Raw genomic sequence first — 15,871 nt, 5'->3', positions numbered from 1 at the left:
CCGAGACTTTTGTGGTGCCCCCGGAAGTGGCGGTAGGGAGGCGAGGGGGCGGGGAAGCGGCGGCACCGCCTCCTGAGGACACCGCGGGGCCGCCGCGGGCAGGTGAGGTGTCCGCTCCTTCCTTCCCTTCCTGCCTTTCCCTCCTTCCCATTCCTGGCCCAGCCAGGACGCGGGTAGGCGGCACGGCGGCTGAGGCGAGCGAGAGTTCCCGTGAGAAGCGGTGTGGCGGTGGGCGGGCAGCGCGGGCGGTGCGGTGGGCACCGGCCCCGGCCCCGGAGCGCGGGAGCCCCGCTGCTCCCCCGCCTGTCCTCGGGCACGCCCGAGGCTGCTGCGGCGCGGGGCCCGTGTGCGCGGCCAGCGCTTTGTCTTTGGATCGTTCTGCTCTCGGACAGGGTTTCGCTGAAGCAGCGGTGGTGCCGCACACCGGGTGGGTGTGTGGGGTTGCAGCGTGCGGTGCTGTCAGTGTCAAGTGAAGCATTTTGGTACAGATGTACGCGGGGTGGAAGGTGGCGTGTGCCTGAACGGGGGTGGGAAGGGAGGCGATAGAGCATCTCTTGGAGCTCTGCGTTTGGAACACTGTTAACATCCCGAAAACTGATGATAAATTCAGTATAATATAAGTTGGAGCAAGGGAGATTGCTATCTGTAATTAAAATAGGGGGGAGGAAAAGCAGCAGCAGCCCCAAAGCTGAGAATTGATTACATGTCAGGAGCAGAGATGAGAGAGATGTATAGACGGCATGTCCTGTGTAACATTTATCTTTGTTTTTGTGGTGTTTTCCAGAACGTGGGAACTTTACAGAGTATTTGTTAGCTTTGAAAATGCTGGGGGTTTGGCGCTTCTGTTGTTCACCTGTGGCAGTTGGCTGCAGTTAGCCACAAGCAGGAAGATTGGGGGTGATCAGTGTCATAACCACAAGGAAATAAGTAGTTTTCTTTCTCATGCAAACTACTTCTAACTGGGGTACCCTTCACAGCTGTTAGTAACAGTGTTTCTGCATTGTTGTATCTGTCTTTTTAAGTGCTGTTTCCCTGTATCTGTTTAAGCTTACATCTTTTTTGCATCCCTTCTGTATCATCTTTGTACTCTGAGTAATAAGTCAAGCTTGTTTTTTTCCTTGGAGTATCAAAATTCATACTGAATCCATATTTGTCTTAGTGAACAAGGTTTGATTCAATCAGTAACAAAATTATTCTTGCTACGTAAAACTTTTTTGTGGTATATTGTGATGTAATATGCCTCTTGTGGTTCAATATGTGAGAAATTCAAATTTTTATACTGGTTGGCTTGTCTTGGTTGTCTGTTTCTTTCTAAGGAAGAAAGTTTCCCCTTCTGGCAGTTGTGGTTAGAACAGATCAGGCCTCCAGAGACTGAGCCAAATGAACTTGAGTGCAGATTTTTTTTTGCAAAACCTCTCATCGTTACAAAGTTGAATTAAAGTTTTTTGTGAGAATCTGGAGAAGCTGTTTTGACATCTGTGAGTGGGATCTTTAAAATTTTGGAAGCCAGCCTTCCTGAAACATTCAAACTTGTCTCAAATATAAATGACTTTATGTGATGTGTTTGACAGAGTTTAATTTAGAAAGGAACTTGGAGATTAATGAATGTGAAGGTTATCTATTCTGTGGCTGTGCAGGAGACACTTAAAACACATGCCAGATGTCAGTTTGTATAGTTTACCACTTTAAAATAATACTGCCTTTCTGTCTGGAAGGTAAGAGAATGATATTTACCAGATGGGTTTTTCTAGACTTCTAAGGCTGTTTTAACACTTCTGTTAAAGGATAGTAAGAGTTTATTTTGCAGTTTCAACCAGAAAGTTGAAGTAAGCCTGTGACACTGCAGTATTTGGAGATAAAACTCAAGAGTTTTACATGTGCTGAAAAGTCACTCTTCTGCTGGGGAACTATTAGGGAAAAATAAGTTCTGCAAGCAAAGAACTTGGTCAGGGTAAGACCCATTGAAAAGTTATTTCACTTCAGGTTTGGTAATTCAAAATTGCTGGAAATACTTTGCCTAACTAACTATATAATTACTGGGAGAGAAAGCAGACATGGGGAAATCAGCCAAGTAATTACTCTTGGAAAATTGTAACAGTTGTGCTTTAAGACTAGAAGTCTTATTCATCAAGAACCTAGAAGGCATGTATTTCCTTGCTGCAAAGCTGGCCTCAACAGACTCCTGGCGTACATGGCACGGCACAACTCTCCTTAGTCTGTCCCCGAAGATACTGTAGTACAGAGGATCAGGCTGAATATTACTTTTGGTACAAACATCCATTGTTCTTGGAAAATAATAAGGGTCCCCAGAAGAAGATTTAGGCAACTGAAGCTTGTTAGCTAGCCTAGATATACAGAATTTTGAGAAATGTTAGGTACTCCTGTAAGTAACATTGAGCAGAGTTGTTTCCAGTAGGAAATGCCAGTAAGGTGGATATTTCTGGATTCCTGATGCTTGAGAGTGGGTGTTTGCAAGTGTCTCATTGGTAAGATTTGGCAGACTAAGGACCTGTCTTGTGCTTAGAATGCTGATCAGCAAGCCCTCTCCTGTAAAAAGCAATCCAGAGGCCACGTTAAAAACAACATCAATAGCAAAAACACAAAAAAGCAAACAAACAAGCAAACCCAACAAAAAAACCAGCAAAACCCCACGTAGTGGTGCATGGGGAAAGTGAAGTTGGATTATGGTAGCCTAGTGGTTAGAACAGTTGAATGAAACAGGACAAATTCTGTCTCTGTTCTCTTCTGTCTTGGAGGTTTCAACTCCCTGTTTTCTGTTTGTCAGAAGTGTGTCCTAACCACCTAGGTCCTAACCACCTAGGTTTTAGGTGTCCACACCTAAAAGTGTGTGGGTGAAAGCATCTGCATGTGTACATTACTGCTGAAGATGGAGTGTGAGTAACAGTGCAGTAGTTTTTTTTTTTCCCCAGAAAACACATTCATTGGCCACCAGGTGCTTACTAAGCAACATCTTGGAGCAGATCCACCTGGGGCACTTGGAAAATAAGGTGATGGGTGACAGCCAGTGTGACTTCACTAAGGCAAATTTGACAAATTTGGCCTTCTGTGAGCACCTTCCAGTAACTAAAGGGAGACTGACTACAAGAAAGCTGGAGAGGGACTATTTACAAAGGCCTATAGTGACAGGACCAGGGGGAATGACTTCAGGATGAAGAAAGAGAGATTTAGATTAAATATTATGTAGAAATTCTTTACTGAGAGGGTGGTGAGGCACTGGCACAGGTTATGCAGAGAAGTGGATGCCCTGTCCCTGGATGTCTTCAAGGCCAGGTTGGATCAAGCTTGGAGCAGTTTGGTCTAGTGGAAGGTTCCCTGCCCATGGCAGGGATTTGGAACTGGATGATCTTTGCGGTCCCTTCAAACCCAAACCATTTTATGCTTCCTTACTATACAATGACACATTTTTTACATAACTTTTCTAATATATGAATTTATGTGTCCATATAGAACCACTTGAACACTGAATATGATCCCCTCAGTAAAACAAGGCTCCAGCCTGGAACAGCATTCCTGTCCATGTGTCTTCTCCATGGGCCACACCTCCTGCCAGGTGCTCCAGCACAGACTCTCTGTGGGCTACATCTTCTTTCAGGGTACATCCACCTGCTCCAGCATGGGCTTCCCTGTGGGCTGCAGGTGGATGTCTGCTCCACTGTGGACCTCCATGGGCCTGCACGGGCACAGCCTGCTTTACTGTGGTGGGCTGTAGGGGAATCTCTGAGTGCCTGGAGCACTTCCTACGTGTCCTTTCTGAATCACTTTGGCATCTGCAGGGTTGTTTCTCTCAGTTATTCTCACCCTCCCAGCTTCTGTGCAGTGTTCTGTACCGTTTCCTAAATACCTTATAGCAGAGGCATCACCAGCATGGCTGAGGGGCTCAGCTTTGGGCAGCAGCAGTTCCATCTTGGAGCTGACTGGAACTGGCTCTGTCTGACACAGGGGCAGCTTCTGGTGTCTCTGATAGAAGCCACCCCTGCAGCCCACTCACTGCCAAAGCCTTACCGTGTAAACCAAATGCAGGCACTTACCTGGCAAGGAAGACTCCTTTTATTCTTAAGAAGGGTTTTTCAGGTTTCAGTACAATGAAACTGAAAAGTGGATAGTCTCTTTTGAAATGGGAACTGCTGTTAATTTTTTTGATGGAGTAATGCATAAGCTACTACATAGTAATGCTTCTGGAACATTGTAAAAAATATTTGCAATGTTCCCACAGACAGAAAGAAATTAACATGTTCACCATTGTCATTTGCAGAGATTATGGCGTTTCATGTGGCAGTCTGAGAGCTGTGCTTGGCTTGTAGGCAGAATCAGTGTCTGGCTAAAAGCAATAAATAAAGGCTACTTTTCATCTTCTCTTCTGGGAGATTCTTGTCATGATTAGGGAATGTGTTAGCATATTGTGAAATCTGGATCTCAATGTTTGACACAAGATCGGAGCAGGTGACTTAGGTCTAGTAAAGCTGTGTGATGTAGACTTTATAATAATCTTTTTCCTTTGTTACCCCTTTTTAGCCTATTTCTTGTCTGTTGTTTTGTACATCAATGGAGTTCCTGCTTAATCTTACTGCGAAGAGCTGAGTTGCTGAAGGTGATGATAAACTTCTTAAGACTGTTGAAGTTTGTATTTGATAAAGAGAGCCAAAGGCCTTTCTCAGCTTCGTGTAGTATACTTGGACCTTACAAATTCCAGTACTTATCTGAAACCCTTGAATTTTCTCTGATTATTGTTTGATTTGTTTCTTTGTGGGTTTTTCTTTGTTGGGGTTTGGTTGGTTTGTTTGTTTAGGTTGTTTGGGTTTGAGGTTTTAGTACTGTGTAAAAATAATATCAGGCAGTAACTATAACATTCTTTGTGGTTAAGAGATACTGGGATAGAGCGGCTCAACACATTTATTTAGATTTAGTCCATCTCAGTAACGTGCTGACAGCTACTGCTCAGCGTCTCACAGGACGTGTGATGGAACAGAACAACATCTGCATGTAAATGTTATTTTTTTTATTATTGATTACATGACACAGTAGAAATTTTGTGTTTAAATTCTGTCCAGTTTTAAATTGGAGAGAATATGTATCTCTTGCTGTGTAAGGTACAGCAACAAACAAGTCATGTATGGTTTACTGACAGCGTTGTCTTCAGCAGCTTCTGGTTTTGGCATCCTTTCCCTCTTTTTCTGCATTTTGACTGTCCTGTCTCTTCTCTCTTCCTGGTCATTTGTCAGACCTGAAGAAATGCTATTCTCAAGTATGGGCTCCTGTTAGTAGTTCTAAAGTATCACATTTAAGTTTGAAGTATTATCAACTTTTTTTGAATCATCTGTAGAAAGGTAGAAAGGTGTCACACATGCATGGAGAGCACTTGGGATTGCAGTACTTGGTGCTCTCAGCTATCAGATTCCATTGGTCTTGTCTTCTTCCAGTCTGTCCTCTGCTTCCATGTTGTTTCCTCCTCATACTGTCTTGCATCACCAGCAACCCAACAAACTGGCTGTCTGATGGTTTCTTACACTGTAAATCATATTGCAGAATTGGAATTTTAAAAAGGGTAAAATGCCTCAGCAGGAGTCAGGCAAACATTTTTGCTGTTAAATGTACTGTTAATGAAAATATTAGCCATAATGGTTCTAGCAGGGCAGGAAGATAGTGAAAACCTTTTGTCCAACCAACTCACTTGAGACTGTCTGAAAAATTGCTATTAACATTATTTGGGTTTTAGTGAAATAATTTAAATTGCTGGAAGCTAATAAGGGATACAGTTGGAATATGCCTACAGCGGTAAAAACTTAAATTTTAAAAGGAGCAATATGGGGGTAGAGCACAGGGCAGTGGTCTGTTTTGTTACTATTATGTATATATATGTGCAGAATCATGTAACAGATGAGCACTACTTATGATTCTTTGTTATTTGTTTGATAAATTCCACAATGTAAATGTCACTGTTTTGATAAAATGGCATTTTAAGAAGTTGTTTTCCTGAGTGGCTGGTAATTTAGAGACGTTTTGTAACTAATGCATGATGTCTTTTTTTCTTGAGATAACAGATACGAAGCACTTTTACTACAGTTTTGTTCCATTACTTCCCATTAGTGTGGAGTATAGAAAGTATATATTTATTCTTCTGATGGCTACAGAGGCACAGAAGAAAATTTGGTAAAGTGCTTCTGTTTGTACAGGAGTTGTATATGTTCTTATTAGTATTCAAAATGTGAGTGTTAAAACTTTGAGCCCTTTTCTCATGACTGTTCAGACCACTGCTGCTGTGTTGAACTGATTTGTTGCCTACAGTTACTTGAATACTAATCTTTATGCTCTAAGTAAATATGGAAACACTGAGGCTGGATTCCTGAGCTGCTGAAACATGTGGAATGAGGACAGAAAAGCTGGGGATGTATCTGTTAACACAGTGAGGACTAGGTTTTGGCTTATTCTTTCACAATATGCTTTGGAATTCCTTTGGAATATTCTTGTAAAAATGGAGAAATATTCTGTTAGAAGAAAAATCTGTAGAGCACCACTGGAGTAAATACGGAACTTGTAATGCAGGGCACAGGCTATCAAAATCTCTGATTTTACGTATTTAGAATGTTGTTTTATCCTTTTTTGGGGTTTTTATTTTTGGGGGGTTTTTTTCACTTTTGGCCAAGACATATCATGTTGTCGACAGGCCACACATTTGATTGAAAGCCTTTTTAAGAACACCAGTACATTTCTCCCGGAAAGTGAAGATTTTTTTAAATTTATAAGCTGTGAAAGAGAAGCCTTGTGTAACAGGTGAGGTCTAAACAGAACATAGTCTAGTTAATTTTACCTGGAGAGGTCATTGCACAGTGGGAGGTGGTTGTCCGGATGTTCTCTATGTTCTCTTTGGAATTAGGTCAGTGCATATTTCAACACAAAGCTTCGGGTTTTGTCTTGCTTACAGTGCAGTCGTTCATGGCTGAGATGAGTACATCATTTTCTAACATTCACTATCTACTGAGGCTTATGCTAATGCACCAAGTACAAGAAGATATACCATTAAGTATCTCTGCCCCTTATATTGCTGCTGCTGCTGATCACTTCTTAGTAAGAAAAATGATACTGGGAAGACTTACATGCTCAAGGGGCAGCAAGATGGAATTCTGCATAGGGCACTGTGTACTGGAAGCTTCTCCGATCAGCACCGATAGTACTTCTGAAGCAGGAAGACAGCTCCATCTTACTGCTCTGCCATTTATTAGTTCTCCTTGGCATACAGCTAGAGAACCATGTGTTTACTTAAGCGTGCTCTTACTGCATTTTTGATGTCAGATAACTATAAATGGTGTTTGGGAGACTTGTGTAAGTTGTTCACTGTAGTTGCAGTCACTTAGTATTTCTCTTTGCTTGTCTCTTTTCTTGGTTTATTTTTATTTCACATACCACAAGAAAGAAGGGGATATCTCCATTTTTATTGTAGCATTTGGGGGGAAAGGATTTTAATTCTTATCTCTGAAAGCATTAAGTCTAAAAAATAGATAATTTATTAAATATATCCTGACACAAATATATGGTAATGACTGTAGCTTACAGCATCTGCCATCAGGGAGATAAGCTGGCAACCATCAGCAGTCAGAATGCCAGTTTATATGCAATTCAGTGAGTTCATGCAGTAGTTTATAAGCCTAAAAAATGTCAGTATCCTTTTTTGATCTGTTGCCTTTGGTGTTACTTTTACAAACTGTATGAAGACTCTGGGGCCTAGTGACAGTAGCATGGAGTGGCAATCTAGTAATTCATTTGCCTTCAAGTGGATGAACAATGTTAATCTTGGATGAAATACCGTTAATTCCAAGCAAACTATGTGGCTGTTCAAAGTCTGTTTTCCACAAAGGAAGCCCCACTGCACTATGCTTGCCACTCATAACACCAGCAGTCTCCTGATTCTTGAATGAGGAAGGTAGCAGAACAATGAGTTTTCAGATAGGTCTGTTGGGGAAGTAAGTGTGTCAGATTATATCTTTGTGTCATTTGTAGACAAATACATTGCTCTTTCCCTTCATCCTATTTCCCTTCAGTCAGACATCCCCATGAAATACCCAGTCATCAATTGTACATAAACTTCGTAACTTCTGCTGCTCTCACGAAGTGTACTACAGGAATAGGTAGGAGAGAGAAGACCTAAAAATCTTGTTTTAAGACCTTCCACATACTTGTTTCAAGTTGTTGTTTTTCCTTCTTCATGAGAAAATCTTAAGTTTTAAAAAGCTATTAAGAAACTGGTTTCCAATGGATAGATTTGGAAGGTGATCCAAGAGGATCTTCATTTTTAGGCTTTATCAGAGGTTTTTGGGGTTGTCTTTTTTGGTTTTGATACCTTTACAGAATTCTGTGCTAGTTGCCAGTACATGTTGGCAATAACCTCTGCCTTTCTGAAGCTTGCTAGAAACAGGATTTGGAAGGCTCTTGCTTTACCATGTCATAAACAGGGTTAATTTACCTCAACACCCAATTTCTAATTCTTGTGACAGTCAGATGAATTAGGTGTTTGAAATTTCATCTTGTTCTTATTGCTTGAAGGGCAAACAACTACAGTTTCACCTTCTAAGGGAAAATAATTTTTTGTAGCAGAATTGAAGGACAACAGATACATAGCAAATAGGCTTAAGAAATAAATCTTTTTAATCCTCTTCTGTCAGCCCAGGGTCCTTATGCTCAGACCTCAGTTTCAGCTTCTGGATCTGATGTTTCTGTACTGTTGACCCACATCTAGCCTCTGAATTAGGGCAGATTCTTTCTGGGCAACTTTTGCTTTGTTTACCATCCCCATTCACAGGAAGCTGAATGGTTGTCCACCACTGGGAATTTACTATTGCTTCACTTAGTTCATAGGACAGCCAGAGTCATTTTGACTGATATTTAAAAACAAATTCAGTTCTGCTGAGACATCACTGTTGAATGGCACTTGCGTAATGACCTGACAAATAAACAACCTAACACGTTGGATCAGATGAGCTCCTAAACAAGTAACTGCTTGTTAATTTTCTAAGTAGTAGTGATGCATTTTAATTAGTCTTAGAAAGCCATCTACATCTCACAGCATCAGTTAAGTAGTTAAAACAACAGATGCCTGATATGTGGGTCTGTTTCTGTGTACAGGTTATTTTGCCAATATTTTATTTTCACATGACAGGTTAAAAGGGCGCAATATATGTTCACTTCACTGCTACATTAGTGGTTAGAAGTACTTTTGTCAGAAGGCAGTGCTAGTGTCCATCTCTGTAATTTTTAATTTTTCAGAGTGAAAATAAGGCAACACTTTGTTGCAAGCTGTTGCATACATTCTGTTTTCATAGAAAAGATTCACTCGAGTTTTAAGACTGGGGTTTTTTTTGTAGTCCTAATGGTGGCTTTATATTTTCATTAGCTCTACTGTCTGCTTGCCATTGCCACTTGATCACAAAACTTCTGTGGAAAAAAAACAGCTGATGACATGGATAGTGAGTTAAATGTTGTAAATATTTGAGAATATTTTTGTTGTATTTTTTATGTAAAATATATACTCTCCACTTTAGCGTTTTTACCTTAGGAAAAAAATGCATTTGCCAGCTTTTACTTCTGCGCGTTATATTATCTGTTTCTAGAATTTATACATCAGTAGTTTGATAATAATTTTGAAACTATTCCCGATGCTCTAAACATACCTCTAAAAGTGTAGACTGTGTGTGGTGCGCACTGTTTTATTTGTGATGCTTTGCTCAGAGATATGTAAATGTTCGAACACTTTTTCTGAATGAGAAGAGTTTATTTTATCTCCCCTTATCAAGTGTGTCTTTTTTTTTTTTTTTTTGTCTATTTCTTGTAGGTTAAAACGTCATACTGTCTCAGGGAAGCACCAGCATATTGTTTCTTGGAGCAGCAACTCTAATCATTAATGAGCAGATGATAACCAGTTAAACAGTGCCTGGTAAACAACGCAATCACAGTGGCAACACTGCTCAAGCAACATCAAAGAGGAAGGGACTTTAGTGTTCCCGAGTCAGCGGGAAACATGCCCAGAATCTCAGCTGCAAGAGTGCCTGTAATTTTTACATAGATTTCTGTAGGTCTTGTAACCATGTCTGTTAATGTGACAGAGAATGATCCTCCCAGATTCTTTGTTGGTGGTGAAGATGGAGAAGGATTATTGGATTCAGCCAGATCTACAGATTATGAACACTTCTATGACCATGGGGAAGAAGAGGAGGAAGAGTATGACTCTGTAAGTACTGTAGGGACACTTGTTTACTATTCTTTGTTCTCGAGCATTATTTTTGATTATTTCCAAAATTTTTTTCAAAAATGGTTTCTAAAAAATATTTTTAAAAAGTATTTTTCAGTATTTCATTATTTTTCAAAAATGGCATTAGCTCATGTAAGTCTCATACTGAAATGGTGTTCTAAATTGAGAAATTGTTCTTACTCAGATAATGATCTGTCAGTAATGTCTGGAAAAGAAACCTGAAAATTAAGTATACCTTGAAATAGATATGCTTGATTTTAGAGCGTTTCAGGGCAAATTAGGTTGATGTGCATGCTTTGCAGACTTGATTTGGATTCTGGGAACGAACTTGATGGTGTCATAAGCCTCTGTTTTATTTATTTGGACAGTTGGAAGCAAAAAATTATTGAGAATTTTTCTTTTGTGTGCTTCAGTTAACTTCTGGGGTGGTTTTTTTTTTGTTGTTCTTCCTTGTCTTGGTATATTGAAAGTGCAAACTAAGTTAATCTTAAATTATACCTTACTTTATTATCTTTATAAAGTGTTCTGAATTGTGTTTTAGCATTGTGCTCACCAATTTTCCGTTTGCTTAAGACAAACTCTTAATTTTATTATGCATGAGTCATCATATAATTTTTTAAATTGTTCATTGCTCTTTTTGCAACATTTCACTTTATGGAATAGATTGAATTTTCACTAATTGTATGTCTAAAAGTTTAAATGCAAGGCAGTGTTGCTAAAGCACTTCCCATGATTAGAAGTAACTTGGAAATGCAGAGTAGCAGTCCAAAATTAGCAGCTCAAGTAGCTCAATTCAGTTAATCTATTGTAGCAAGGGAAGGTAGCTGGCTGTATTTTCAAAAAGCAGTAAGTTGAATTAAAGTATTGCTCTGTGGGCAATCTTTCTTTAAAGAGCAAAGTAGGTTGGCAGTTGCCTATAAAAGTACCACTGGCAGAAAGAAATTAGTGAAAGTTTAACATGAAAGTAAATACAGAGTATACAAAAAAAGCAAAACTGTTTATGCACTAAATAGGTCAGAAATCTAAAATAGTAGTTTCTTGTTTTCTAGTTTTCCTTTTCATAATTCACTTGTAATATTAGGTGACTGTTAATTAGACATCAAAAAAAAAGACATAATTGAAAAATCAATTATTAGTTAATGTCAGAATAAGCCCTAAGTATGATTTTGTTCAGGTTCAACACTTCTGACTTAGCCTTTGATCATGTCTATTTGTTCCTGGTAACAACACTTACAAAAAGTAATACAGAGCTATTAAACAGTTTCACTCTTGAGGATGCCGTGTGATATGCTGTTATGCTGCATTTTGTTATCTGCTAGCAATTTACTTGATTAAAAACTAAATTAAAGGTAGCATGTGAATTTTAAGAGAAATTACCTGCTCTAGTATTGTGCTGCTAAAACCCTGTTGTGTTTTGAGAACACACAATAATTACTTTTCCCTTCCCCCGTGCCTCTTTTCCAGCCACCAGAAAGACAAATTGCAGTTGGGATTTGTTCAATGGCTAAGAAATCAAAGTCCAAACCAATGAAAGAAATTCTTGAACGCCTCTCCATGTTTAAGTATATAACTGTGGTGATATTTGAAGAGGATGTTATTTTGAATGAGCCAGTAGAAAACTGGCCTTTATGTGACTGTCTCATTTCTTTTCACTCTAAAGGTAAATCTTCTAATAATACCATAAATACTTGTGACATCTAAATTATTTAAGCTCTTTGAAAGTCCTTTTAGGTTTTTTGTCTTGCAGTTTTATTGGATTTTCCTAGGAAGTGATTCATTTGTCTTCTTTAATATAATACAACTGACTTTTAAAATGCGAGTTTTTTAAATGATACTGTTTACATTGCTTGAGAAGGTCCTCTCTGACATGGTTCAAAAATAGCTGTTCCACTGGTAAATGCTTCTGAAGCCAGTGGAAATAGTGATCTAATACAAAGGTTCCAAACTATTTAATGGTAATGTGTCTTGTAATTTTAATTTGTTTGTCTTAATAAACAGGGTTTCCTCTGGACAAAGCAGTAGCCTATGCAAAACTCAGGAATCCATTCGTAATCAATGACTTGAATATGCAGTATCACATACAGGACAGGTAAATAACATTAATCACCTTTTAAAGCAACCCGTTTTTGTCAGAGACTATAAAAATTCGTTGTTACTGCAGAGCAACAGTTCCGGTGTATTGTCCCTACCCATGGTGGAGGGTTTGGAATTAGATAATTTTTAACATCTCTTCTAGTTCAAACGATCCTATGATTCCATGATTGTACAGTAGTTTAAATAAAATTACGGTGAATGTTACACTTTATTAATGTATGCATCGTTTTCTGGGATGTGTCTTTAGGGGTGGTTTTGGGTTTTTTTGCTGCTTTTACATTATGTGTCTGAAAATTTACCAAGTTAGAAGTTCGGTGATGCATTTTTCTAAAGCTTAGCAAATAAAAAAGTTAAAACTCTTAACATACATATAGGATAGCATGTATAGCAGCTGTGCAAGCTCCTATAATTGTAGAATTCATTTGATTTACAGTATTTTTTCCTGTAAAGATGATACTTAACAGAAGTTGTTTGTACTCAAAGGTCATGTGGTTACTGAAAGTGAATTTTCTTTTGGCGCTGAGGTCATGCATAGCAAACATTAATAAAACTACTAATAGTGAGCAAAATACATAAACACTGGAGCCTTCTGAACAGTGAGCAGACTTACTATTTTGGATGCCTTCAGTTACTGTTCTGTATAAATTTTACCATGAACAGTTGAAAATCTCCTTTAACAAGACAATTGTTTTGTGTAAGTGTCTGTTGCACTGCCAGAAAGGAAAGGACTGGCATTGCAAAGTGTGTTTTTACTGATGTTGAAGAGATCACTGCAAAGGTATAGCTGTGTCAGTGACCTTTAAAGCTGTCAGTAGACTCTTTAGTAAGAAGAGTATTATATATGTAACCTTATCCTGTGTGATTTGAAAAAAAAATTATGTTTATTTTTCTCCTCCTTTACTCATGGACTATAAACTGCAAATATCAGCAGGATTTGCTGGCTCATTGTGCAATATTTGTTCTTTTCTTCTAGAAGAGAAGTCTATGGTATTCTTAAAGCTGAAGGCATTTTACTTCCTCGCTATGCAGTTCTGAACCGTGATCCAAACAATCCCCAAGGTAAAAAGAACAGAGATAAACTATCAACCATTAGCATCTCTGTGTTTCCCCTGCAGAACAGTATGTACATAGTGGAAAGCTAAATTTTACTGCCTAGACAATTCATTTTTCGAGTTTGATTTCTTCACCAGCATTTAAAGTGGTGTTGTGGATTGACCCTTATGGCTGTGGGGGGCCATATGTGAAAAAGAAAAGAGGTTCAGGCTGTGTAAGCACTGTTCAGCATTAAGAAAAACATCAAGACTTTTTTGTCACAAGTTCAAAACGTAGCATCATACCAGCTCCTGTGAAGAAAATTAACTCCATCCCAGCAGGCAGTAGAAGTCTGCAACTGAGAAATATAATTTTGACACCATACATCTTACAGACATCATAGAACAACTAGAATATGTGGGCCTCCTTACCTGAACTGAGATTCTAATATGTCATCGAAGAGAGCAGCATTCAGGATGTTATATTAACCACAGTTATTAGTAATTTTCCTTAGGAAGGTAATATTGACAGAAACAAGTTAGGCTATTGAATACCTTCCCTTCTGAGTATAAGCAGAAGAATATAAGAATAGATTTCCAATGTATATTGGAAATCTATACTAGATATATCTGCAGATAATGTACTATGAATATAAATTGGAATTAATTTTTTGTGTGACTGGAAACAAACTGAACTTTTTCTACTAAAATAAAGACTTCAAGCAACAGCAAGAGATTGCAATGACAGGTCAAGGGAATTTTTCATTAAAACGTCTGTGTGATCTAGGGAAAAAAGGACACATTTCTGCTTCAAATGTGAAGTAAAAGCTGCTACTTGCAGTTAACCAGTATTGAATACCAGATTCCTGATTGCTGATACCAGAGGACCTAATCTTACGTGCAGGGTGCGTGAATCACACAGCGTGAGACAGTTCTAACCCTGTGGAAGGTGCTGTGGCATCTGGCACCACACCACGTGTACTTCTCACCTGCCAGGTCCCTGATATTTCAGAGAGAGGCACTGAAAAAAGAAGACAAACAGTGCTTCCGTCTCTTCAAAACATTTCCAAAATATGCCACATTATGCAGGTTATGCACCTGCAGGAAACAATTTCTTGTCTGACACTGAGGGAATCAACAGAAATTCCAGAACACAGTATTTAAATAACATAATCAGAGATGATTCATCAAACATATACTGCATGTAATCATCAGTTGTTGTGCAGTCAGTAACAAATCGGAGAAACAAAGATGTAATACAATATTATTATTTCAACCTGCAAAATTAATGCAGATCTCTTAATAATTGCATGCCATTAGTATACCATTACAGCTCTATTCTTTGCGCTGTTTCTTCAGAATGCAACTTGATTGAAGGAGAAGATCATGTGGAAGTAAATGGAGAAATTTTCCAGAAGCCCTTTGTAGAAAAGCCAGTTAGTGCTGAGGACCACAATGTTTATATTTATTACCCAACATCTGCTGGGGGTGGAAGCCAGAGGCTCTTTCGAAAGGTGAGGTTATGGTACTAAAGCTATTGAAAAGCTGTAGGTGTTTAACAGGATTGCAGAGTAATTCTGTCATGTCCTGCTTGCTGAGGAATAGTGGCAGATCAGAGAATTAATTTCAGGAGAACATGTAGATGAATGAAGACCTATGTTTCTTGCAGTAGATTGTTAACTACTGCAGATTCTTAGCATACACTATGAATGTACTTTTAGAATCTTACAAAAATCTTTTGGCAGTGGTCAAAAGCTTGCTTCATTTGATACAGGAAGTGTTTTGTCAGTAAAAGTGTGTTATTTTAGGTTGTTTTAAAGTTTCACTAGCAGTACCCTATGAGTTTTTTAATGGAAAAATATGTCTTCCAGATTGGCAGCAGAAGCAGTGTTTATTCTCCTGAAAGCAGTGTGAGAAAAACAGGCTCTTATATTTATGAGGAATTCATGCCTACAGATGGAACTGATGTGAAGGTATGACAACTACACGTTCTTATTTATATTTAGAACAATCAAGTACTCAAAGAGCTTGTCAGTTTTAAAGGTAATAGTGTATCTTTATCAAGGATTAATTTTAACTGAGTTTTAATACAGTTCGTAAGTAAAGAATGCAATTCTGATTCCAGCTAAAACATAGTACTTGTAATATAGAGTGGCTGTGGTTGCATTGTTAGAATCAAGCGCTGGAGGCTTGCTACCCAATATATTGTCTTTCTGGTTTTTGTATTGTATTAGTGCCAGAACATCATCTTCTTTCCTATGCTGACAGATGCTGCCTAGATATTTTATCTGAAGGTTAAAGGTCACAAAGAAATCTAACCAAAATAGATCTTAGTATGCTAATGAATAAGCAAAGGTTACTTGCTAAAATTTTATGAAGTCAAAGAAAATAACCTTCATGGACCTTATCTGCAATAATTTTCACTCTTTTGTTCACTTAAGTTCTTAACAGAAGTAAAGATTAGGTACCATAAGAGAATGCTAAAACA

At 38.6% G+C, this 15,871-nt stretch overlaps 1 protein-coding gene across 9 annotated transcripts in view; it reads left to right on the top strand.

The window, feature by feature from the left end:
• The first annotated feature begins 6 nt into the window (after positions 1-6).
• The window catches only part of PPIP5K2 (diphosphoinositol pentakisphosphate kinase 2), a 48,669-nt gene continuing 32,804 nt past the window's right edge, over positions 7-15,871 (top strand). For 8 of the 9 annotated variants that reach the window (XR_005603781.1, XR_005603782.1, XM_039566592.1 and 5 more), the window contains exons 1-7: positions 7-102; positions 9,842-10,237; positions 11,723-11,918; positions 12,257-12,347; positions 13,326-13,411; positions 14,743-14,897; positions 15,255-15,356. Coding sequence is in view for 7 of the 9 variants with exons in the window: in XM_039566592.1 (XP_039422526.1) it covers positions 10,094-10,237; positions 11,723-11,918; positions 12,257-12,347; positions 13,326-13,411; positions 14,743-14,897; positions 15,255-15,356 (774 nt within the window). In the remaining 2 variants the exon portion in view is untranslated. Of the gene's footprint in view, positions 103-149; positions 428-9,841; positions 10,238-11,722; positions 11,919-12,256; positions 12,348-13,325; positions 13,412-14,742; positions 14,898-15,254; positions 15,357-15,871 lie in introns of those variants that run through there. The other variant, XM_010405711.4, reaches the window with a different exon arrangement.

The sequence above is a fragment of the Corvus cornix genome, chromosome Z (assembly GCF_000738735.6).
Source record: "Corvus cornix cornix isolate S_Up_H32 chromosome Z, ASM73873v5, whole genome shotgun sequence".
NCBI lineage: Eukaryota > Metazoa > Chordata > Aves > Passeriformes > Corvidae > Corvus > Corvus cornix.
The sequence above is the reverse complement of the archived record's forward strand: the minus strand, read 5'-3'. Positions and strand labels throughout refer to the sequence as shown.